General features: G+C 41.8%; 1 protein-coding gene across 2 annotated transcripts in view; it reads left to right on the plus strand.

The window, feature by feature from the left end:
• ARAP2 (ArfGAP with RhoGAP domain, ankyrin repeat and PH domain 2) overlaps positions 1-15,392 on the plus strand; it is a 199,969-nt gene extending 184,577 nt beyond the window's left edge. For both annotated transcript variants that reach the window (XM_039541886.1, XM_039541887.1), the window contains exons 32-33: positions 9,624-9,755; positions 14,609-15,392. In XM_039541886.1, the coding sequence (XP_039397820.1) occupies positions 9,624-9,755; positions 14,609-14,956 (480 nt within the window). In that variant the 3' untranslated portion in view covers positions 14,957-15,392. The remainder of the gene's footprint in view (positions 1-9,623; positions 9,756-14,608) is intronic.
• The last annotated feature ends 8,600 nt before the right edge of the window (positions 15,393-23,992 follow it).

Here is a 23,992-nt window from a genome sequence, read left to right on the forward strand (position 1 = left end):
CCTCCCTCTCCAGACTTTCGAGGATGTACATCCTCAGCACTGTGCCCGGAGACCGATGAGGTGGTGGACCCTCTGATGCTAGTGGGCACATACAGTACCTCACTGGCCTCCTCGCCCTCCCTGGATGAGGCTATTGTCACCCCTCCTCCCTCTGTCGCACAGGAGGACTTTAGGACCCACCAAGAACTCTTAAAAAGGGTGGCATCAAGCCTCCACCTCCAAGCAGAGGAGATGGAGGAGTCCGAGGGCTCCTCCCTGTTCAATGTGCTGTCTTCCTTGGCAGTGGGCCAGGTGGCCTTGCTTCTTCACGAATGGTTGGCGAAAATTTCAAATACCTTGTGGCAAACCCCAGCCTCATTGAGCCCCCATCTCTTAGAGAGTGGAATGCAAGTATTTTGTACCTGCTAAGGGGCATGAATACTTATACACCCACCCTGCTCCTAAGTCCCTGGTAGTCGAGTTGGTCAACCACAGGGAATGGCAGGGCCAACCTGCCCCTACTCTGAAAAATAAAGATTCAAGGAGGCTGGACTCATTTGGAAGAAAAATTTATTCATCCAATTAAGGGTGGTGAACCACCAGGCTCTGCTGGGCTGGTATGAGTTCAATCTGTGGGGCTTTCTGCCCAAGTTTGAGGACTTCCTCCAGGAGCATGACAGGAAAGAGTTCAAAGCGCTGGTGGAGGAGGGCACAGCGGCTGCCAGAGCAACCCTGCAGGCAGCTTCGGATGCAGGGGGCATGGCCGCGCGGTCCATGGCCTCCGCGGTGTCCATGAGAAGGGCACCATGGCTCCTGCTCTTGGGGCTGTCCAGTGAGGCGCAGACCTCCCTGCAGGACCTCTTGTTTGACGGCAAAGCTCTGTTTGCAGAACAAATGGATACAAAGCTGCATGGCCTGAAAGACTCCTGCATGACTCTCCAAACTCTGGGTCTCTATGTTCCGGCTCCGGCTACACCTAAGTTCAAGCCACAGTAGACTCCCACTCAGGCCACCCAGTCAAAATACAAGACCGCTTATAAGAAGTTGCGGAACTATAAGAGGTGCCCATAGAGGCAGTCTTGGCCTGCCCCCCCAACCTGGGTTCTCCAAGGGCAAGGAAGTGGGGAAAAGGCGGTTTTGATGGGATGCCGAGGGGCACCCTGCCAGTTCTTATCAGGGATCCACCCTCAATAAAGCTTCCCTTCTCCAATGGGTTGTGTGCTTTCCTCCCAGAGTGGTCACAGCTGACCTCCAACCAATAGGTCCTCAACACCATCTCCCAGGGCTACACCCGCCAGTTTACTCCCACACACAAACCCAACCACTGCCTCCGCCATCCCTCCTGGAGGACCCCTTGCATGAGGCTCTGCTCAAGCAGGAGGTGGGGTGGCTCCTGGGCCTAGGAGCGGTGGAAGTGGTATCGGGGGAGTTCAAAGGCAAAGAGTACTACTCCCACTATTTCCTTATCCCGAAGGCCAAAGGGGGGCTCAGGCCCATCTTGGACCTGCGAGGCCTGAACAAATGCATGGTGAAGCTCAAGTTCCACGTGGTCTCCCTGGCCTCCATCATCCCCTCCCTGAATCCCAGAGGCTGGTACGCCGCCCTCGATCTGCAGGTTGCATACTTCCACATTCATATATTCAAGGGGCATAGACGCTTCCTCCGTTTCACAGTGGGGCAGGAACACTACCAATTTATGGTCCTTCCGTTTGTCCTGTCCACTGCCCCCAAGTTATTCACAAAATGTATGTCGGTGGTGGTGGGTCCAGATCTTCCCCTATCAGGACGACTGGTTGGTCAAGGGCAGCTCCTGGTTGCAGATGTGGGATCACGTGGCGCTCCTTCTGTCCACATGCACCACTTTTGGCTTGTTGGTAAACAACACCAAGTCTACGTTAGTCCTGGTACAATGCATAGAGTTTATCGGGGCGGTCCTGGATGCCTTGTTGTCCAGAGCCTCCCTCCCACCAGACAGGTTCGAGACCCTGAAGGGACTCATCGACACAGTCACGAGATTTCCGGTAACAACCGCCAGAATGTGCCTCCAGCTCTTGGGTCACATGTTGGCATGCACGTGTGTGGTCCATCACGCCAGACTCAAGATGAGGCCACTCCAGCTCTGGTTGGCCTCGGAGTTCTCCCAGGCCAGGGCCAGGACGGACAAAGTCCTCATGGTGCCCAAGCCAGTGATCACCTCCCTATAGTGGTGGTCCTCCACGAGAAACATGCTCCAAGGGGTTCCGTTCGGGGCAGGGCCCCATCACTGGAACTGGTGTCCGAAGCGTTGGACCTGGGATGGGGGGCCCATGTGGGGAACGTTCAGACCCAAGGTCTGTGGTCAGCTTAGGATCTGACCCTCCACATAAACGTCAAGGAGCTCAGGGCGGTACAGCTGGTATGCATGGCCTTCCGCTCGCACCTGGTGGTCAGGGTCCTCACGGACAACATGGCCTCGATGTTCTACATCAACAGGCAAGGCAGGGCCCAATCCTGTGCCACGAAGCCCTCAGGCTGTGGGACTTTTGTATAGCCTATGACATCTGCCTACAGGCCTTCCATCTACCGGGCGCCCAGAATGCGCAGGCGGATTGCTTGAGCAGGGACTTCTCCTCTCAGCACAAGTGGTCTCTCCACCCAGAGGTGGTGCACAGACTTTTCCAAGTGTAGGAAACTCCCCAGGTGGACCAGTTCGCAACTCAGCAGAACCGTCGCTGTTCTGGGTTCTGCTCCAGGGGTGGGGCTGGGATGGGGCTCTATCTCCGATGCCTTCCTCCTGTCCTGGTCAATCCAGTTTCTCTATGCCTTTCCCCCATTCCCACTGATTGGCAAAGTCCTGGAAAAGATAAAGATGGACAAGGCCCGGGTCCTTCTGATTGCCCCGGCATAGCCCAGGCAGCATTGGTACGGGATCCTCACGGGCCTGGCAGTCCCCTTGCCATGGCCGTTGCCATCCCACTCGGACCTACTCACCCAGGACCACGGCTGCCTCCTCCACCCCAGCCTAGTGGCACTCCACCTCATGGCGTGGCTGTTCAATGGTTAGGTAGGGAGGAAAGGAGATGCATGGAAGGGGTTCAGTGAATCCTCCTAGAAAGCAGGTGGCCCTCCATATGCTGAGCCTACTTGGCAAAGTGGTCTTGGTTTTCCAGATGGGTGGACAAGCGGGGCGTTTCCACAGTGGCCGCCCTGATACAGCTTATTCTGGACTACCTCCTTCACCGTAGAGCCCAGGGCCTGGCGCCCTTGTCAGTCAAGATGCACCTGGTGGCCATATCGGCCTTCCATCTGGCGGTGCAGGGCCACACGGTATTCTCCCATGCTATGACTGGCTGATTCCTTAAGAGGTTAGATCACCTCTTCCTGTATGTTAGGCCCCCTGTCCCACAGTGGAGCCTAAATCTGGTGTTGGCCCATCTCACGGGGCCCCTATTTGAGCCACTAGCCATGTGCTCCAGGTCACATCTTTCGTGGAAGGTGGCCTTCCTAATTGCAGTCATGTCTTCTACGCCCTGACCTCCGAGCCCCTGTACATGGTGTTTCATAAAGATAAGATCCAGCTCTGCCCACACCCTTTGTTCCTCCTGAAGGTGGTCTCCACCTATCACATGGGTCAGGACATTTCTCTGCTAGTCCTCTGCTCCAAGCCCCATGCGTCCAGTGAGGAGGGCCGCCTCCACACGTTGGATATGAGACTGACTCTGGCTTTCTACCTGGAGCGGACTAAGCTGTTCAGAAAGTCCTCACAACTGTTCATTGCCTTGGCCAAGCGCATGAAAGGTTGGCCAATCTCCACTCAGCGGCTCTCCAACTGGATCATCTCGTGCATCCGTATCTGTTATGACCTGGCGGGAATCTTTCTGCTGCCAATTGTGAGGGCGCACTTGACTCTGACGCAGGCCTCATTGGCTGCCGTTTTGGCCTGTGTTCCCATTCAGAACATTTGTAGGGCTGCCACATGATCTTCAGTTCACATGTTCACCTCGCATTATGCGATTGTCTCTCAGACCAGGGAGGATGCTGGGTTCGGAAGGGCCATTCTCCGTCCCAAGAGTTTGTGAACTCCTTCTCACCTCCAACAGATATAGCTTGGAATCAAATGATTGCTCATGTGTATTCCACAATAGGTGAAGAAAAAAGACAGTTACCTTTTCTGTAACTGGTGTTTTTCAAGATGTGTTGCTCATGTCTATTCCACATCCCGCCCTCCTTCCCCTCTGTTGGAGTTGTCTGGCAAGAAGGAACTGAGGGTGGGAGGAGCGTGCTGTGCCCCTTATACTGCACCATGAAGTCACCACTCCAGGGGTCGCTGGGGTGCTCCCCTACGGGTACTGCTAGAGGAGAAACTTCCGACACCGGTGCACATGGCAAACACGCACACCTTTTGTGGAATAGACATGAGCAACACATCTGGAAGAACACCAGTTACAGAAAAGGTAACCGACTTCTCTCATGTTTTCTATTTGATCAAAGGTGTTTCTTTTTTTAACCTGAAGATGGTCTTTGGGACTTTCTGTAACAAGGGTAAAGCTTTGTCTGTGCAGCGCTTTCTCAGGAGCTGACCCAAGAATGGAGCATGAACTCTCACAGGAAGTAAGGACCATCACAAACCTCACCACCTTCCCCTCTAAATGCAAGGCACATTTCTTTGACCTTTCCTTTTCTAATATAAATATATGGCTGTGTGTGTGTGTGTGTGTATATAAATTCCAAACCAAAACATTCCACTGCTCCTGTGGGGCGAAGATGAGAAAATAAACATGTGACAAATGTGGAAGTAGACGTTGCTGTTAAATTTGGCTTCCTTTTTCTTTGTGTGGAAGTTGTTATACAGCCATATCAAACAATATGGCGAGAGATAGCTCAGTGGTTTGAGTGTTGGCCTGCTAAACCCAGGGTTATGAGTTCAATCCTTGAGGGGGCCATTTAGGTATCTGGGACAAAAATCTGTCGGGGACGGTAGTTGGTCCTGCTAGTGAAGGCAGGGGGCTGGACTCGATGACCTTTCAGGGACCTTTGCAGCTCTATGAGATAGGTATATCTCCATATTCTAAAAAATATAATGCAGTATATTCAAGGAGATATAATTGCAGAGAGAGTCATAAGTTGTTTAGAATTCACTGTCTTGAGTGCACTTATGGCAATATTAAAGTTGAGAATGTAATACTTAGCAGCCCTCACAGGCTGCCATTCTATTAAAATATTATTTAATTGTTAATGTACCTTCTTTTATAAAAATTAAATATATGTGATTATCCTGCATGTGTTCTGAGTATATAATACAGAATACACACATGATTTTGCAATACATAATTTATAATCATAGACTTTGAGGGAGAGTCTGTCTTTGACCTTTGTAAATAGTGGAAGTGAGATGTGTAATGCACATCTCGGAAGCAACAGACTTTTTAAAACCTTTGTCTTATTCAGCTCCTCCAAGCGAAGTAACTATAGTGGTTTCCATGGAAACAACTACCAAATCGGAAATACATCTCATGGGGATAACAAGGGTAGTGTCTCAATAAATAGGTTCACAGGTTTTTGACATAGGTTGCTTAAAAACAACTCATCCAAAGCTTAGTAACTCTGTTCAAGTCCTGTTGATGCAAGATCACAAGAAAGATAATGTTACAACTCTGACCAGCAAGTATGGAGTGAAACGTATTTGATTAATCAATCTGGAATGAAGACTTATAGAAGCAGTTCATATCTTTTGGGGGATTGTTTAAACAGAAGAATGCACGTTGCAATTTTTTTTTCCAACTTCAGTATATTCCTCAATTATTTTTCTTTGAAAACTGTCATCTCATTACTCATGATTAAGGCTAAGATTTTGTCACAGATATTTTTAGTAAAAGTAATAGATAGGGCACAGGCAATAATGAAAAATCACAGAAGCCTGTGACCTGTCCTTGACTTTTACTAAAAATATCGATGACAAAATGGGGAGCCTGATCAGCTGTGGGCAGGCTGGGAGCTCCAGGGGCCCCCACCATGCCTGGGGACTGGAGCTCCAGGGTCCCTCTCTGCTGGCTGCTCTGAGCTGAGGGAGGTTCCCTCCCTTGCCTTCTGCAGCAGCTAGGAGCTGCGGGAGCTCCCCCAACCACTCACAGCGGTCAGGAGCTCTTGAGGTCCCCCCTGCTGCCCACCTACAGGCAGCAGGGGACCCTGCAGCTCCCAGCAGGCACTGGCTGAAGTCACAGAGGTCTTTGAAAGTCACGGATTCCATGACCTCCATGACTAAATTGCAGCCTTGCTCATGATGCGCAGTATATAAATTAACAATATTAACAGGCTGTATTAAGGAAACAATTTTATTCAGCATTCCAGTCTTTAGCAGATGTAGCAACACCATTAATTATTTGTGCCATTAGGTGGTTAAGACACAACTGATCTATTTTTCCATGGCAAAGTATTATTTGCAATAAAATCAGTACTTGAAGATGTAAACTCTCAGAATGCTTTGTACATGCAAGTGTTTGTCTCTGGTATGAAGTTAATCCTCATCACCACTACAGATTAGAAAAAAACATTGTAAGTATGTAAGCTGGATTTGTTATCCTGAATCAGCATTTCAATGATGACCATGTTTAAAATTATTATGCTTTCTGTTCTTATACAAGACTCATTGGCATGGTATCTGAACACATTTCTGTGGATAGAATTTTAGACAGTAGGTTTCATTTGTTTGAATGATGTGATCAACCTAGATTTGAACTGCAAGATGAATGTAAAGACGGCATATAGGTGTCAAGATGCATTACATTACCCAAAGGTAGAGTCTTTGCAGTTAGAAGTGGAAGAAGCCTAACTTGGTGATGGAGACCCATTTTCTTTTACTCCTAGAAACTTTTTGTGTTTAGCTGAACAGTGTGGTATTAATCCATTTCTTTTTCCCTCCTCTGATGAGGTAGGTATCATAGTGTTGTAAATTTTATCCCACTACAGACGCTCCCCAACTTACGCAAGCATTCCGTTCCGGAACGCCTTGCGTAACTCGAATTTTGCATAAAGTGGAAACGTATACCCGACCATTATGCCAATTATATATATATATTTCTAGCTTACGGAACTTTTTCCGGAAGTGTGGATTTGCATAAGTCGGGTTTGCATAACCCGGGAGGCGTCTGTATAACCTAATTATTCTAGTTCTCTGGCTTCAATTAGAGAAAGTTGGGTTAGTATTGAGATTATTCATTTTGTATTTTGATTGGTAAACAGTAAAAATATGCCTAAAATAGGATCATTGTTTTCTTTATGTATGGGGTATGGTCATCCTATGGGATATGGTTCAAGCCCAGTCTTGAATTCAATAAAATTAGTCTGGACAAAAAGCACTTAATTGAAGCTATCTAGGAAATATGGTATTGATGGGAAGATGAGCAAAAATGATCTTTTCCAATTCTAATATCTGTGTGCATGTATTCCTCTGAGCACATCATGGGGCAGACAAGTAAAGCCAAAATTAGCACCGAGATGAAGATACACCTTCAAGTACATGGGCAATAATTCTTCTGCTTAATACTTCAATTAAGGGAGCCTTGTTTCTTTGCTTAAAAAGAAAATTTTGTTATTTGGAGTGGTTTAAGGGTTCTTATCCACAGACCTCTTTATGAAAGCCAGTTGAATTTGTGACTCTTTTAAAGTAAATAAATACATGCAGAATTCTTGCAGTATATTTCATGGAGAATTTTAAAATGTTTAGAAAACTCTTAAAGAATTTCAGAAATCACTGTAAGTTGAGCAATAAAAATTCTCTGTTCAGTTGCTTTGAAAAAACATTTTACATCCATCATGACAGCAGTCTTTCTTGGATAAATGCAGTGCAAACACTGACTATTTCTCTGAGCTCAACTTTCCCAGAGACCTTCCACCTCATTGAATCCATCAGGAACTAATGGCATAACTGAGGAATGGTTACAGTTCTTTAGTTATGATATACTGTGGAGGAAGACGCTGCAAAATTTGGGCATGCCAATAAGGAAGAGTCAAAGATGATCTCCAAGTTATAAGCCTGAGTGATAAACATATCTTGCCCCCCTGAATTTAGAGGCCATGCACTAATGGCAGCATACACATACTCTACACGTCACTTTGTGCTTTGCAAGACCAGTCTACAGACTCTTCACTCTTGAATAATATTTACAAAATGGACTTGATATATGTTCGCTTCTGAAAAGACAAAGATGTTTTGATATATTTCTGTTGACAAGAACCACCTAGATGAGCCAGAACTATGAATAAGTAAATTTTAATTTTGCCTTATGAGTTGCAAATATTCATAATATATTATTTACCATTCAATTAAAACTGTTACAGACACACAGGGTGGATTCACAAGGGGGACTTAAGCACTTCAGGCTCCACCTGACCACCTTAAAGTCACTGGTTGGGCATGCACACAGCCATCTAACTCCTGCCACTGCCCAGTGCCTAACTCTCAGCAATTCACAAAATAGGCATTTCTCCCCACGCCTGTCTTGCTTTTGGGGCCCGTTCCAGTAGACATGTGCAAAGTATGCCTAAACCCACACAAAGCAGGAGGAAGAGTTGTGTGTCCGTTAGCCCAATGCTTAGAGCACTCAGGATATGGGAGACCTGGATTGAAATCTCTGTTGGACTGATTTGGAGCAGGGATTTGAAATGGGGTTTCCCACCTCCTGGGCATGGACACTAACCACTGGGCTATTAGCCATGTTGGGGTGGGTCTCCCTCAATCTCTCTCATTAAAGTTGTCTCACTTTGTTTAAATAATTAAATATTCATTGGTCACCCAAGAAAATAAGTGTGACTCTATAGCCCAATTGTTAGGGTACATACCTAAGAGGTGAGAGACTCTAGTCCTCTTGTCTCAGTGATTATTTCTGCACAGTGGAAAAGCTTCATCAGGAGAGGTCTGAAACCAGGTGAGTGTTGGACTGCTTAAGGGTCCCTTGTGAATCCCACCCATAATTCTTTACAGTTAAATGTAATTTATCCCTTCACCCAAAGAAGTGGTGTGTTGTACTTGCTGTCTACCTGTTTTATGTTTCAACTATGAGGCGATTACCTGTTGTAGGTTAAGATTTTTAAAGATTTTCTACTGAGTACATTTAACCCTTTGGGATGGGGGGAAGATGTATGACTAAATCCCCTGAACTTCCTTGGAAGTCTGAACCATAACTGTTATGATAACTAACTTACAGTAATAAATTAGTAGTATAAATGTTCCCTTATGTTTAAACATTTATTTTTCATATTGGGTCAGATAATTGCAATTATAGATACAATTTATGTAGAATTTTGGAGCTAAAAAACAAATAGATACATTTGATTTCCTAAATATTGAATTTTGTTCTATTGCCAATAGATATGTTTTGATATTCTGATATATAGTGTGGAGGGAACACCTCTGGAACATAGACAGTGTACTGAGACCTTAAAGCTCTATTTACTTAGCATCTTGCAGTCCTCCGGCAATACTTTGTAGAAGCATCAACATAATTATAAAAAGCGTGCCCCTGTTATCTTAAAAACAAGTCATAGTTTTATGTGGAGCGATGATAGAGCATAGTATATAGTCTTACTGAGGCAATTTTGTATGTAAAAAGCAATATATATATCATAATAAAATTGCATGCCAAGAATAAGAAATTTTGTTTCTACAGCATAGTGATATATGGCCACCAGCCGGAAAAGCAAGAAAACAGTCTATCACTAAAAATCCAAAGATTGGAGGCTTACCTCTAATTCCCATTCAGCAGGAGAAAAATACTTCTAAAACCAGAGGAAATGCAGAGGTAAGCTAGTGGTTAACGTTGGTGTTGAACTTTAATTACAATGCTATATTTTGTTGTCCTTTTTATATAGTCCAGGAGCAATTATCTCTCTGGAGTTGCATAAATGTGAGATGTAGATGCTTCTAATATTAGTGTCCTTTGTATTGTTCTGCCAGTAAAGGAATAGTTAGGACAATATAATTACATGCATAATGAGCTAGTCCTGTGGCAAGTTGATAAATTAACACTGGGGTTTTTTTTAGTAAGAGCCACCCATTTGAATTAAATGGGAGTTTTGCCATGAATGTTACTAGACATTATAATAAGGGTGTTTTTATTAAATAAAGTCCTTGATGATATAGCTTTGTGTGCATATTGTACCATATCTTTTCCTATCTCCAAAGCAGTCTTGAACTTTTAGGTAGCTATCCTACAATATTAGTAGCAACGAGCTCCATTTGCAAATTAAGTTAAGAGCATTTCTTGGTAGTAAAGATTTTACCTATCTTTCTTGAACTGCATAATTTTGAATCTAAACATTACCAGGACCTTCTTGATTTTGTTGTGCCCTGTTGGCAAGAACTCCATTATGTCATGCCAAACGCGTGACAGTCATATTAGAAAAAGGTTTGCAATTAGTGCTCATAGTGATGTGAAACCTTAATGTTAATAACTAACTCTGCCATAAAAAAGAATTGAACTTGATATATGTAAATAGATCTACACAGATCCTGTTTGAATACCTTAAGAAAATTAGAACAAAACTAAGCATTTTAAAGTGTAAACTAGCATTTTTTGCATATATTGTTGGAATCCAAATTAGTCTTGTCCTGAAGAAGTATGTAACTGAGATGGTTCAAAAAGAGGAGGAGGAAAAATAACGATTCAGTTTAACCAACAGAGGATTTGATTCCAAACTTATGGAGGTAACCATTTCAGTGGTGGCATACATTTTCATTCCTTTTGATACAATAGATTGTTAAACACATGATGGTAATGTCCTCAGATCTGTATAAAGAATAGCTACAAACTTTCCCACCTCACTGTTTGCCCCCTTTCTAGATCTTTATGAATATGTTGAACAGTAGAAATCGTTGAGGCACCCTGCTATTTAGCTCTCCTTTTTTTTTTTCCATTCTGAAAACTGACCATTCCTATCCTTTTGTTTTCTATCTTTTAACCAGTTACTGAGCCATGAGAGAATCTTGCCTCTTATCCCATGGCTGCTTACTTTGAGCCTTTGGTGTAGAATCTTGTCAAAGGCTTTCTGAAGGTCCAAGTACACTATATTCACATGCTTGTTGAGACCCTCAAAGAATTCTAATTGATTGGTGAGGCATGATTTCCCTTCACAAAAGCCATGTTGACTCCTCCCCAACATATCGTGTTCATCTATGTGTCTGATAATTCTGTTCTTTACTATAGCTTCAACTAATTTGCCTGATACTGAAGTTAGACTTACTGACCTGTGATTGCCGGGATCACCTCTGGAGCCTTTTAAAAAAATTGACTTTACGAGCTGTCCTTGTCATCTGGTACAGAGGCTGATTTAAATGATAAGTTAGATAACCCAGTTAGTAGTTCTATAGTTTCATGTCCGAGTTCCTTCAGAACTTCTTGAGTGAATGCCATCTAGTCCTGGTGACTTATTAATGTTTTAATTTATTCTATTTGTTCAAAAACCTCCTCTATGGACACTTCAGTCTGGGACAGTTCCTCAGATTTGTCACCTAAATAGAATGGCTCGGGGTGAAAATATCTCTCACGCCCTTTGCAGTGAAGACTTATGCAAAGAATTCATTTAGCTTTTCTGCAGCAGCCTGGTCTTCCTTGAGTTCTCCTTTCGCACCTTGATTGTCCACTGGCCCCATTGATAGTTTGGCTGGCTTCCTGATACTGAAGTACTTGAAAAAAGAAATTAATTTAATAGTAGTATAAAGGTAGCAGAAAGGTGATTTGCTAAGAGACCCATAGACCAATCAAAAAAATAAAAAAGGAGGCTGTATTTGGAAAATGAATACCAAACAAACTGTGGTACCTAATTTTCTGCACTGATTTCTATTTGAAGGAATTTTGCTGTACATGGACAAATAAAATATGTATTTTAAATGTTTGAAAAACATTTAGTTAAGTTTAAATTTAAAATGTGAAAGGTAATGGATAACTAGAATTAACCAATGTTCAACATCTTTAGCAGTATGTGCTGAAAGCACTAACTTATAATAACTAAAATCAACTAAAATCAAAATATGCCCACTTAGAGTCATTAAGCAATTATTAACCAGATTCATGTTCCAGCACTGTTGCAAAATAGCTATGATATCCGCATGAGAACAGGATCTGGACAGCTGTGTCAAGGATGAGTGCTGTGGGTACGAAAGGGAAAAAAATAGGTGAAAATCCTGTCTCCATTTTAGTTGATAGCAAAACTCTCATCAATTTCAGCAGAGCCAGAATTTCACTCTTAATATTTAGTATACTCAGTATCACATAAATGGTAAAAAATTGTACCACCTTTGTCAAAGAATCTGCTCTCTGTATGTATTCTGAATTGTGTCTACTTACTTGGTAGATTAAAGTAAGGTGGGTTTTTTATTGTTTTTTGTCTTTTTAGCTTTGAAAAGCCAACAAAGGTAAAAGAGAGAATGTAAGATAGATTTGTCCATTCTTGTGCATCATTATCAGAATCATTACTAAATTGAAAAGTATATCTCTGCAATCCCATTGACAGAAATAGTATTGCACAGATGTAACTGAGGACATAATTTACTCTGACCAATCTTTGTTACTGGTGATATGCAGAAGGAAAAAGTTTGACTTCCAGATTATCATAATTATACCCATATTGTTTTTGCAGAGCTGGCAGTTAGGGGAAAATATCATTTTATTGTAAAAGTTACATTTTGATATGGAAATCATTGGGAGAACAATATGGTAATTCTGATCACAGGTCACTTTAGAGTAGTGTTTGACACATTACTGGTATGGGAAATTGCTTAGCTCTGTATCTTCTGTATAGTCTTACATTGTGGTTTACTTTGTACAGCTGGTTTCATCAATTTCATGGGTTTCATACAACGTGCAAATTATAAATCATCCATGTGCTGAGCCTATGCCAGTGCCACTGAAAAAGTTCTCTATGTGAGCGGTATGCCCCACTTTAAGTAGAAGGAATATCTATTGATCTGGTAGTTTATTTCAAAACAGAAGATACTTTTCAAAAGTGATAATTGTTTTAGGCCTTTTCCAATTTCATGTAAGAGCAATTTTGGGAGAGAACGTCAGGAAAAAGGGAGCTCACCGTACCCAATTTAGCAAGGAGCTATACTGGGTTTTAAGAAATGTAATCACTATTTTGCTGCTTAGAAGATGCACAATTGAAACATGGTTTTACTAGGGGTTGTAAATAAAATGCATTCTTCCAGATTGAATTTTAAAGCAGTAATTTAATACCATGGCTTGCTGACAGTTAGAAATCCCTCCAGCCATGTTACTGCATCTTCAGATAAAAATCGAACCCCTTATTAAAGAGCTCCAGGCAATACACCTAAAAGTTATTTTATATGTACTTACGAAGATTTTCTTATTCAGGGTCATCATACTTATTAACTGAACTCTATTTTGTTTGTAGAGGTTTGCAGAATTACTGTTCAGACTTTATATTCTTAATATACATGGAAAATGAGAATGTCCACAGCTATTAGACAGGTTAGCACTACTGCAACACTGACAACCAAGTTGTGTACTGTTGACAGTGGCATGTTCAAATCCCCTACACCATGGGTTCCCAAAGTTTTTCCCTGAGGCCCATCTGTGTAACTGCAGTAGGCTCTGTGGCTCATTATTAACACTTCTTGAGGAGAATTATTAATTATTACATACATATAAACTGTGACACTGTAATAAACAATGTACAAGTTTATTTTTCATTTTAATGTAAACAATTGTAATGATAGAAATCCCTAGCAATATGCACTCAAAGAAATACTTGAAGATCTTTGACTCCAAACAGTTTTAGTAAAGCTGCACTTTAAAAAAAAAAAAATGTTGAGAGCAAAATGTGTGGTGTTCAAACAGGAAAACACGATTTTCTACAAAACTGAATAAGCAACACAACAATGTTAACAATTTTGTTAAAAATGCATATTTCATTTTAAAACAAAATGGTTGTCCAACTTTGAACATTATATTGTGTTCAGTTTTTTTAGTGTAAAATGTGTTTCTCTGCTGTGTAAGTAAAGATCCAATACTATCCTCAGCTAATTAGAAAAGGATCAAATTTTGTAATAAAATATAAAATAACTTATGGACAAGGAGTCTTTCTAATGGGATGGATGTGCCTGCTTCTCCTCCCAGTTTTTCCAGCTGGGGATATATGTTAGTGAGGCTCAACCTGATCTCATCTTCACTTTTCAGCCTTTCAGCCAGCTCAGGGTGCAGGCAGGGAATAACTAGGGGCTGTGTGCAGAGACAGGGGTAGCTCAGGGTGCCGGCGGGGGTGTAATTCAGGATGCAGACAGGAGGTAGCTAGGGGCTGTGTGACAAGAGGGGTCTGTCTAGTCAGGATGTGGGGAGGGGCTGAGTTTGAAGAAGTGCTGCTGCTATGGAGCCTGGCCATGCGCTCAGTTCCTGGTTGGCACAGTGGGGGCAGCTCCACTCCTTAGGGCTGTGTGCATGCTGAGCTGGACCTGGCCATGCCTTCCTACACCATTACTGTGGCCAGAGCTATTAGCTATGCTGCCCCAGCTCTTCAGCAAAATTGATTTTTCTTGTAAGCTGTTGTGTAAAATAATGAGCAAAACTCACAATCTCAATATTATTGAATATTGTGTTAATTTGAACCATTCTGTTTCTGATTTCTTGTCTTTATTCAGCATATTAAAGCTGGAAAGCTGACATTCAGTGAACAAGATGAAAATGACATTGCGGAAGAAAAAAAGAATTTAAAAGAAAGAGCATATATCGTAGCACAATGCCTAGGGCGCAAGGAGGAGAAAGTGAAAAACCATGTGAAAAAACATCGAAGCTTGATCTGTGTTGAGGACACAGGTGCTGACATTGCTGACTTACACCAAAGTCCCTATAAAGAATCAAGGACACTGAAGAAACATGAGAACAAAACAAACAAATCTAATTTGGAATCTGATAAGTTGCCGCCAAATGTTATTCAGGAACTAAATACAGTTCTGCAGAAAAACAGAGCCCTCCACGAAGAAACCTAAAGCTGAATTTGTAAGACAGATGTCAAAAAACTTGATTATTCCAGGCAATAAATAGCTTGTTTGTTAAAGTATGTGTACAGTTTGTACAGTGTAGAGACTGTGAAATGTGTTTATATACAGCTGCTGATTTTTAAATGACAATTAGGTATGTGCTGGTAATATGACATAATTTAAGATTAAACAGAGACCTTTACGTGTATAAAATTCCTGGTATGAAATCCTGGATTTTGAAGCCAGTGGGAGTTTTGCTATTGACTTCAGTGGGGCCAGGATTTCACCCATCATTTTGATCGCAGACTTTGTTAGTGTTCTAACCAGAGTACTTCAATTAAAAAAGATGGTTTAAATGGTTTAGTTTGCTTATGCTCTGTATGTCCAGAATCCTTTTCTAAGTATGGGAGAAATCTTCTTGTAAAAAGAGACCAAAGTGCACATACAGACTGTAGTCAGGGGCGGGGCCAGGGCAGCGCAGGCGGGCGCGGCATCCTGGGGCCTCATTTGGCATTTGGTGGCGGGGAGGCTCTCGGCATGCCTGTGCGGCTACGGTGCGGCCCGGGGGACGAGGCCGACCTGCATGCTGCTGCGTCGGGTCCCGGTCCGTCCCGTCTTCCCGCGCTCCGCAGGCGCGCGCGGGCGGCTGGCGCATCGCCCGTCCGCTCTCCCCGCGCTGCCGCGGCATGCCGCGCGGCGGAGAGCTCAACCAACCGCCTCCCCTCCCCAGGATGCCCGGAGGCGGGAAGAGGACCGGGGGGGGACTGGGAAGGGCGCGCGCGCGCGCCGCTGCTTGGGGCAGCCTGATTTGTAGAGCCGCCCCTGACTGTAGTTGTCTAATAATATATAAGAATAAGTAACATATGATCTCATCTGATGACTGACAAATCTTGCAGTATCTTCTCTCTGCTAAACAGGTTGAAATTGATTTAAAGAAAGTGTATCCAGGGGACTGGCTCGCTCATATGATCAGGAATGTGAGATAGAACTTTCATCTTTAGATCCCTCTTTTGGATGTGACTAGCTTGCTAGTGACAAAGTTGTTATCTGATGGCTATTCAGTAATCACATGCAAAATGAATTTCCTTATGAACAGATGGCCCAATCACAAAACCACCCATCAAACTGGCTCTAACTCATCCTGTCACAGAATGGCCAGGAATGAAATGAGCATGGAGACAAAATTATCCTTTCACCCTTAGAGGTGGTCCCACCAGATCACGATGGAGCAAGACATTGACAGAGGCTGAAATTTGTGCTATAGCTCTTCTGAGGATAACGAGAGGCTTCAGGCTCTACCAATCTAGTACCCTTCAGGAGCACTAAATTCATTAATATTGAGGAGGGAAAGTGCCATATTTCATCGAGCTTTATAAAGTGTAATATTGGCCTTATTTAATTAACAAGCATATTTTCAGATTTTTCCCTGTTGCCATATTTCTGTGCGAACAGAAGCAGTGTCCTCTGTAATTAGCTTGTTCCTATTTTCTGATATGAATGGATGTCATAACTGTCATTGTGATGTCACAGTTACGTCTCATGATGGTTAGCACTGAACACATCAGTCTGGAGGAAGTTAATTCTGAAAGAGAAAGCTGCCATCTGAATACAAGTGTCTTGGTAATCTGTATGTTCTGAAAAGAAAGGACAGAGAAGCTACAATTTAATGGGTTTTTATAATGTTTTGTTTTTAATAGTTTGCTGGAATGTAGCAGTAGCAAGGGTTCCTCATTCACTTTGCACTTGTTCTGTTTGATCAACTGTAAAATCTAAAAGCAAGTTTGTAATTTTTTTTTTATTTTCCCCAGTGCACTTTTGATTATTTTGTTAGTCTTAATTTGTAGCATGGGTTTAAGTCCCATTTACTTAAGAGAGTGCTGAATGTGAAATACATTCTTAAATGTTTTCCTGAATCAGGGCCTATCTTTGTGGGAAGGAGGATATTTCAGCACAGTGCTTATACTGTCTGTCTGAGGCACAGTTGCTGCAAAGGGTACTAAAAATGTTTAAAAAAAAAAAGTTGCTTACTTGAAAAAAATTAAAACTTTATTGTTTACTTTTCAATTATGGGTAAACTATCTGAATTTATGGCTACTGGGTTATCAGTGAAAATATTTCACCTAAAGTATAAATAATCTTTCAGTGTTTTCTACATGTGTAATACATATTGTTTGAACCGTGGCACTGTTTAACTTAAACACAACTTCTGTAATAAAATGGAAGTGTGATTAAATTCATTTAAAATTCATTACCTGTGAGTCTCTGATTTTGATTCAAATTATTACCTGATGTTCAATCAGTATTTCACTAAGCACTGAGGCTGGTCTAAGAACTGAAGAATAAATGTGTGTCATCTGTAATAGTGTAATGACTGCTGTGTTTTGTATGTCATCTATTCTGGAATGGGAAGGAAACTAATTTCCAGAGAATAAATATTTTCTTTAAATTGTGTTGTGTAATCTCTTCAGAAAAAATATCATCAAGCCAGTGATGATAATTGTAGCAATTATTTCTACACATATCTCCATACATTTGCTACTAATCCTTGCAGTACCTTTGTATGGTAGTAATTAGTTATCCCCACCTTACAGATGAGGAAAGAAAGGCACAACTAAAATAAGTAGTTTGCACAAATCATAACCGTGTCAGAGCTGGGATTAAAATTTAGGAATTAGTAAATCTCAGGTCCTTTATTATATTAGATTCCTCCAGCCTCCCTAGTTAGAAAAGCCAATAAATATCAATACTGTTTTTCCACAGTTCTCTGCACATTTTCAAGCTCTACTGAGAAATGTTTTTAAAATAAGAACATACATAAGAATGGCCGTACTGGGTCAGACCAAAGGTCCATCTAGCCCAGTATCCTGTCTACTGACAGTGGCCAATGCCAGGTGCCCCAGAGGGAGTGAACCCAACAGGCAATGATCAAGTGATCTCTCTCCTGCCATCCATCTCCACCCTCTGACAAACAGAGGCCAGGGACACCATTCCTTACCCCTCCTGGCTAATATCCATAAATATTATACAGTTTTATACATGTTCTCTTATTATACATGAATTTATACAGTTCTCTTTTAAAGGCTGTTGTAGTCCTGGCCTTCACAACCTCCTCAGGCAAGGAGTTCTTCGAGTTGACTGTGCACTGTGTGAAGAAGAACTTCCTTTTATTTGTGTTTTAAACCTGCTGCCCATTACTTTCATTTGGTGGCCCCTAGTTCTTGTATTATGGGAACAAGTAAATAACTTTTCCTTATTTACTTTCTCTACATCACTCATGACATAGGTATATAAAATCATATCCCCCCTTAGTCTTTTTATACTTTTAGCTCATCAGTTAAAAGAGCCACTGAAGAGTTAGCTAGATGCTGTTCTATCCCAGGAATAATCACCAAACTTACATTTCCAGGAAGTGAAAATGAAGACTATGTCGGAAGGTATGTTGTAATATGGAGAGCAGCCTTCTCAATATACTTTGTGTTGCATATCTTAATTTATAAATCTCTTTGGAATTATTATGGAAATGAACATTTATATTAATAGATTCTAAGGCCAAGAAGAACCACTGTGATCATCTAGTCTGACCTCCTATATAGCACAGGTCATAAAACTTCCCCAAAATAATTCCTAGAGCATATTTTTTTAGAAAAAATCCTACTTTGATTTAAAACTTGTCAGTAATGGAGAATCCACCACAACCCTTGGTAAATTGTCCCAATGGTTAGTTACTCTCACCATTAAAAATTTACACCGTTTTCTTCATTGAGATCAGAAAAATGTTCTATGCTGTACGATTTACGGTACTTCTAGTCATGGCTGACCTTATAATATGTGCTGTTCCTGGTATTTCAGAATGCATTCCCTTGCAAATTATACCTTGGTTATAGAAACAGTAACCCCTTTTTTTTTCTTTTAGAACTCAGTTAGTATTGATCTATCCGGTACTGCAGACTACTTTGGAACTACCAATTTAGAATAAATTTGAGGTTTGCTATCTATATAGATGAATAGATTTAATAACTAGTCATTTTCTTTCCTATCTTCATTTCCAATACATACTAATTAAAACTAATGATGTTGGTGTTTGAGTAGTTCTTCTTTATATGTGCATATTTAAATTTTGCAATAGCTTAACAATCTTCACTTGGGTGTCCTGCACTGAACTTTTTTTGCTGTTTATTCTCCCTTTGCAGGATATTTGCATGCTCAGGCTAGCCATTTTAATTATTCAAATCCATTATGATATAAAATATCTTGGGCTTGTTCAGTCTGTATTTTGAGTGTGGTGTCTCTCCAGCTTTAAGAAACAATAAATCAATGATTGCATCTGAACCTTTTTTAATCACGAAAGATTGAGTGTTCTAGATAAAATAAATATACTACTTTGCACTCAGTAAAAGCGTCTAAGGACCACATCCTACCAAGTATTGGGTTTCACAGTGCTGACTAGTCTCACCTGTTTAATGGTCCCAGTTCAGTAACATATTTCACCATGTGCATAACTTTAAGCATATTGACAGACCCATTGACCTCCTTGGTAGATAGGGGCCAATGAAAGCTTCTGGTGTTCAGTTCCTCAGAAACTCAGGCTGCTTTCATTTAGATGCTTAAATCTTCTTAGACTTCAATTCTTATATGGTAGCTAATTGTTTTCCCTCCCTCCAATAGTGATATTATAATTCAGACTTTAACAGGATACTCTGATAAGTAGATATTTAGCAGTTCTTTCAGAAATTACAGATGACAATTTCAAGTCCTTTCAAGACTTAAATGCAGAACATATTTTAATGTGAGGGTCTTTTAAATAGCCCTACAAATTGTCTCAACCTAGGCAACTTTTCTTACTAGTGCCTTCCCTATGTGAGTGCTGTGGGTACTTATACGCACAGCCACACTTTCACGTCCCAAATATAAAATATAGTAAGGCTGAAGGCGGCACGTGAGCTGATTTTCAGTGGCATTCACACTGCCCAGGTCCTGGCCACCATTCTAGGGGGGGCTCTGCATTTTAATTTAATTTTAAATGAAGGTTCTTAAGCATTTTAAAAATCTTATTTACTTTTCATACAATAGTTTAGTTATATATTATAGACTTAGAGAAAGAGACCTTCTAAAAATGTTTAAATGTATTACTGGCACACGAAACCTTAAATTAGAGTGAATAAATAAAGACTCGGCACACCACTTCTGAAAGGTTGCCGACCCCTGTGCTATACAGTTCCTCTCCATTCCTCCATCCCACCCCCTTACTCTGTCACTCTTCCTGGACCCCTGTCATGATATCCTGCTTGTTGAGCAGGTTCAGTCTCTACTGGCTTTGGAAACTGTAGAGGAGGTTTCCCCTGCAGCATCAGGGATGGGTTCTATTCCTGGTGTTATCTGGTTCCCAAGCCCAAGGGGGAGGGATGAGGCATATCCTTGACCTCCATTATCTCAACAGATATGGCAGATACATGAGGTTCTATATAGTCATCCTAGCAACTATTCTCCCTGTGTTAATCATGACTGGTTTGCTGCACTGGATCTACAGGATGCTTATTTCCACACAGCAATTCTCTGGAGCCACAGGAGGCTTCTCCGGTTTGTTGTGGCAGACCAGCACAATCCATACACTATGCTCTCTTTTAGTCTGTTTTCTGCTCCCTGGATTTTTAGCAAATGCATGATTGTGGTGACAGAATACCTCAGAAGGGAATTTGTTTTCCCATATCTGGATGATTGGTTACTGAAGGCCCAATCCAGAGACAAAGTTCTTGCTCGTGTTCAATTCATGCTAAGCTTATTTGATCATTCAGGTCTCATCCTAAACAGCAGGAACTTGACTTTGGTTCCAACTCAAAGAATCAAGTTGGTTGGAAGCCTGCTAGTCTCCATGAATTTGAAAGCATTTCTGCTGACTGATTGATTCCATGGGAATTGCCACCTATGTCTGGAACTGCAGCCTTAACCACTGCCTAAGTATACCTTAGGATGTTAGGCCATTTGACCGCAAGCACCCAGGTAGTCTAATATGTTGTGCATTTGTCCTCTTCAAATGTGGCTTCCTGTGGTTGGAACATAAATCATCTCTGCTTATCAGTGTCCTGCAGCTTCATGCCATCTGCAGTGCCTACCAGGCCTTTCAAGATCACACCAAGGACTCAGCGGTACACATCCTTACTGACAGTACCATGACAAGGCATTATGTGAACAAATGGGCCAAGCACACACTAATATGCTATGTCAGGAGGCGATCAGGCTCTGGCAGTTTTGCATCAGGTAAAACCTGAACCTGTGGCTGATCACTTACCCTAGGCTCCAGAATCATCTGGAGAATCGCCTCCGCAGAATTTTTTCCCCAAATCACAAGTGGTCTCTGAAGCCCAGCTTCCTGCAGTCCATCTTTATGGTGTGGGGCATTCCAATGATGGACCTGTTCTCCATGAGTGAAAACAAGAAATGTTCTGCTCTCGAGGGGGTCTCAGTCAGGGCTCCTTGACCAATACTTCGCTTTTCACTTGAGCTGGGAATTGACTCTCCTGTATGCTTTTCCTCCAATTCCAATCATCCCATAGGTCCATCTCAAGCTGAAATTGGATCATACCACATTCATTCTCATTGTTCCAGCATGGCCATAATGGCTCTTATGGGACATCCATTAGAGCCTCTGGCAACTTCTTTTTCCCTTCTATGTCAGAAAACTGCTGTCCTTGTAGAGAAAACATCTGCAAGGAGTGTGTGAGAGTTGCAGGCTTTGATGGGAGACTCTCCTTATATGCAATTTTCCAAAGACAAAATAACCCTGTGGCTGCACCCTAAGTTTTTACCTAAAGTCGTTTCTCAGTTTCACTTGAATCAAGTCATAAATCTACCAGCATTCTTCCCTAAGCCATATTCAATGCCAGATGAGCAGTATCTTCACACGTTGGATGTCTGGCAATGTTTAGCTTTTTACCTGGATAGGACTAAACTTTTCTTTTCTTCATCTTACCTATTTGTTTCATATGTGGACTGAATGGAGGACCATGCAGTCTCGTCACAACTGATCTCCACGTAGATTACTTCCTGTATCATGATAGTGCAATCTGAGCTACTTTGTATGCTTTCTCAAAGGGTGCGAGGTCATTCTGTGCAGTCTCTGGAAATGTCGATGGCAATTCTAAGTGATGTTCCTATGTTGAATAATTGCAGGGCTGCCACTTGGTCCTCTGTACATACATTTACAAATCATTATGCCATTACTGATGAATCTAGATCAGATGCAAACTTTGGGAAGGCAATCCTGCAATCCTTGTTTAAATAGACTCTGAGGCCCACCTCCTGTGAGTACTGCTTGTAAGTGACGTACAGGAAATACACAGCTGTATCAACTTGAAGAAAAAATGGTTACTTACCTGTACTGTAACTTTGTTCTCCAAGATGAGATGCAGACGTATTTCACAACCCACCCAACATCCCCTTGCATTAGAGTCTGTACTCTTCATGTTCAGTGTGGAGGAACGTATATAGCCAGGGGAGGGGCTAGGGCAACACGGCGCAAGCACCGCCCCTAAGGGGTACTGCTAGGCAAAGTGCTCCAGCTTCAGTGCACTGGGCATATGAACACCTACATGGAATACATGTCTACTTCAAAGAACACAGTTACAGACTGGTCAACTGCAAAAATTGGTTACTTACCTTTCGTCTATATTTAAGATGTTGGCTCACCAGGCCCAGAAAAGGGAAATGATCAAAGTCAATTTACTTTATAGTTCATGCAAGTGTCAGCAAGTCTCCTGCCTCTCTAAAATAAAAATGAGAAAGTGACAGGCAGGGCAGGGAGGAGCTATAATACAACAGAGGGTGACATCCAGACTCAAATTCTTTTATTCTTGGAACTATTTGCAATATTTGATACCGTTGGTCTTTAGATAGTTCTCACTTGGAAGTGGGGACAGGAGTCCAAGGAAGTACTTTTAAAATGGCTTGCATCTTTCTTCTAAATTCAAATGGTAGTGATGAGAAATTGCACCCTTCACTTGTAGAAGACTATGAGGATCAATTCTCTGTCTCCAGCTCCATTAAATACTTACATTGTAATTGCAAAGAGAAATGATAAGGCCCAAAGGTACTCAGGCAGGTGGAGCTCAGGAGCCTCCTGCTCTTCCTCCACTCTTGTGGACACTTTAGAAATCTTGCTGCCATGGTCCCAGCTGCACTGGTGGTGAATCCATGCCCACAAATTATCTACAGTCTATAGTTAGTATTTTTTCTGGACTCTTTGCTGATGCTTGGCTCTTATCTGTGAGAAGTTCTCTCTACCTAGGAGATACGTCTGAACCTGGCTGATAATGGCCTCCCTATGATAATACATGTCTTTACTGTGATGCAAGAACCTATTAATGCTGACAAGGGAGTCACAGGAATATCTTGATTCTGGTAAGTATATTCTGGTTCACCAAAGAATGTGATGTGAGATCTCAAATGAAAGCCAGTGTCATACTGGTTATTAATGTAATTGTGAATTGTAGTTACAGATATTATGTAAGGAGTTATGTGTATATATATGGAAAATTATGTTCTTGGAGTCTGTATCAAGGTATTAATCACCAGCAGAGGTGAAAAACAGTTGTTTTGTCAGACGAGGTGTTTGTTCACCTAGCTCTCTGTTGGGATGTATATTAAACATTGTAAATTAACACAGTAGATGCCTATTGAAATACAAAGTCAAATGTTAAGAAAGAGATGTGAATTCAACAGGAAAGGAGCACACAGGTAAAAAAACAAGTGGTGGGGGATTATCCTGTCTGAGTAAAGACAATTGTATTTCAAGAAGGCAAAGAAGGCACCCTGGCATCCTGTACCTAGGAAGTAAACTGACAGTGTGTTTGCATTCATGAAAGTGGGGTCTTGGCTAGCTTTGGTTGAAAAGGCTGAAGAGGACTTTGGGTAAGATAAACTTCTTTAAACAGGAAGTTAACCTCTTAGTTAAGTTTAGTCTCTAGAAAGCATGTTATGATTTGGTCATATATGTGACCAATGTCTTTGCTATCACCTGTCTAGTCTTTGATGATAATTGTCCTTTTGACT

The sequence above is a fragment of the Mauremys reevesii genome, linkage group 5 (genome assembly GCF_016161935.1).
Source record: "Mauremys reevesii isolate NIE-2019 linkage group 5, ASM1616193v1, whole genome shotgun sequence".
Classification (NCBI taxonomy): domain Eukaryota; kingdom Metazoa; phylum Chordata; order Testudines; family Geoemydidae; genus Mauremys; species Mauremys reevesii.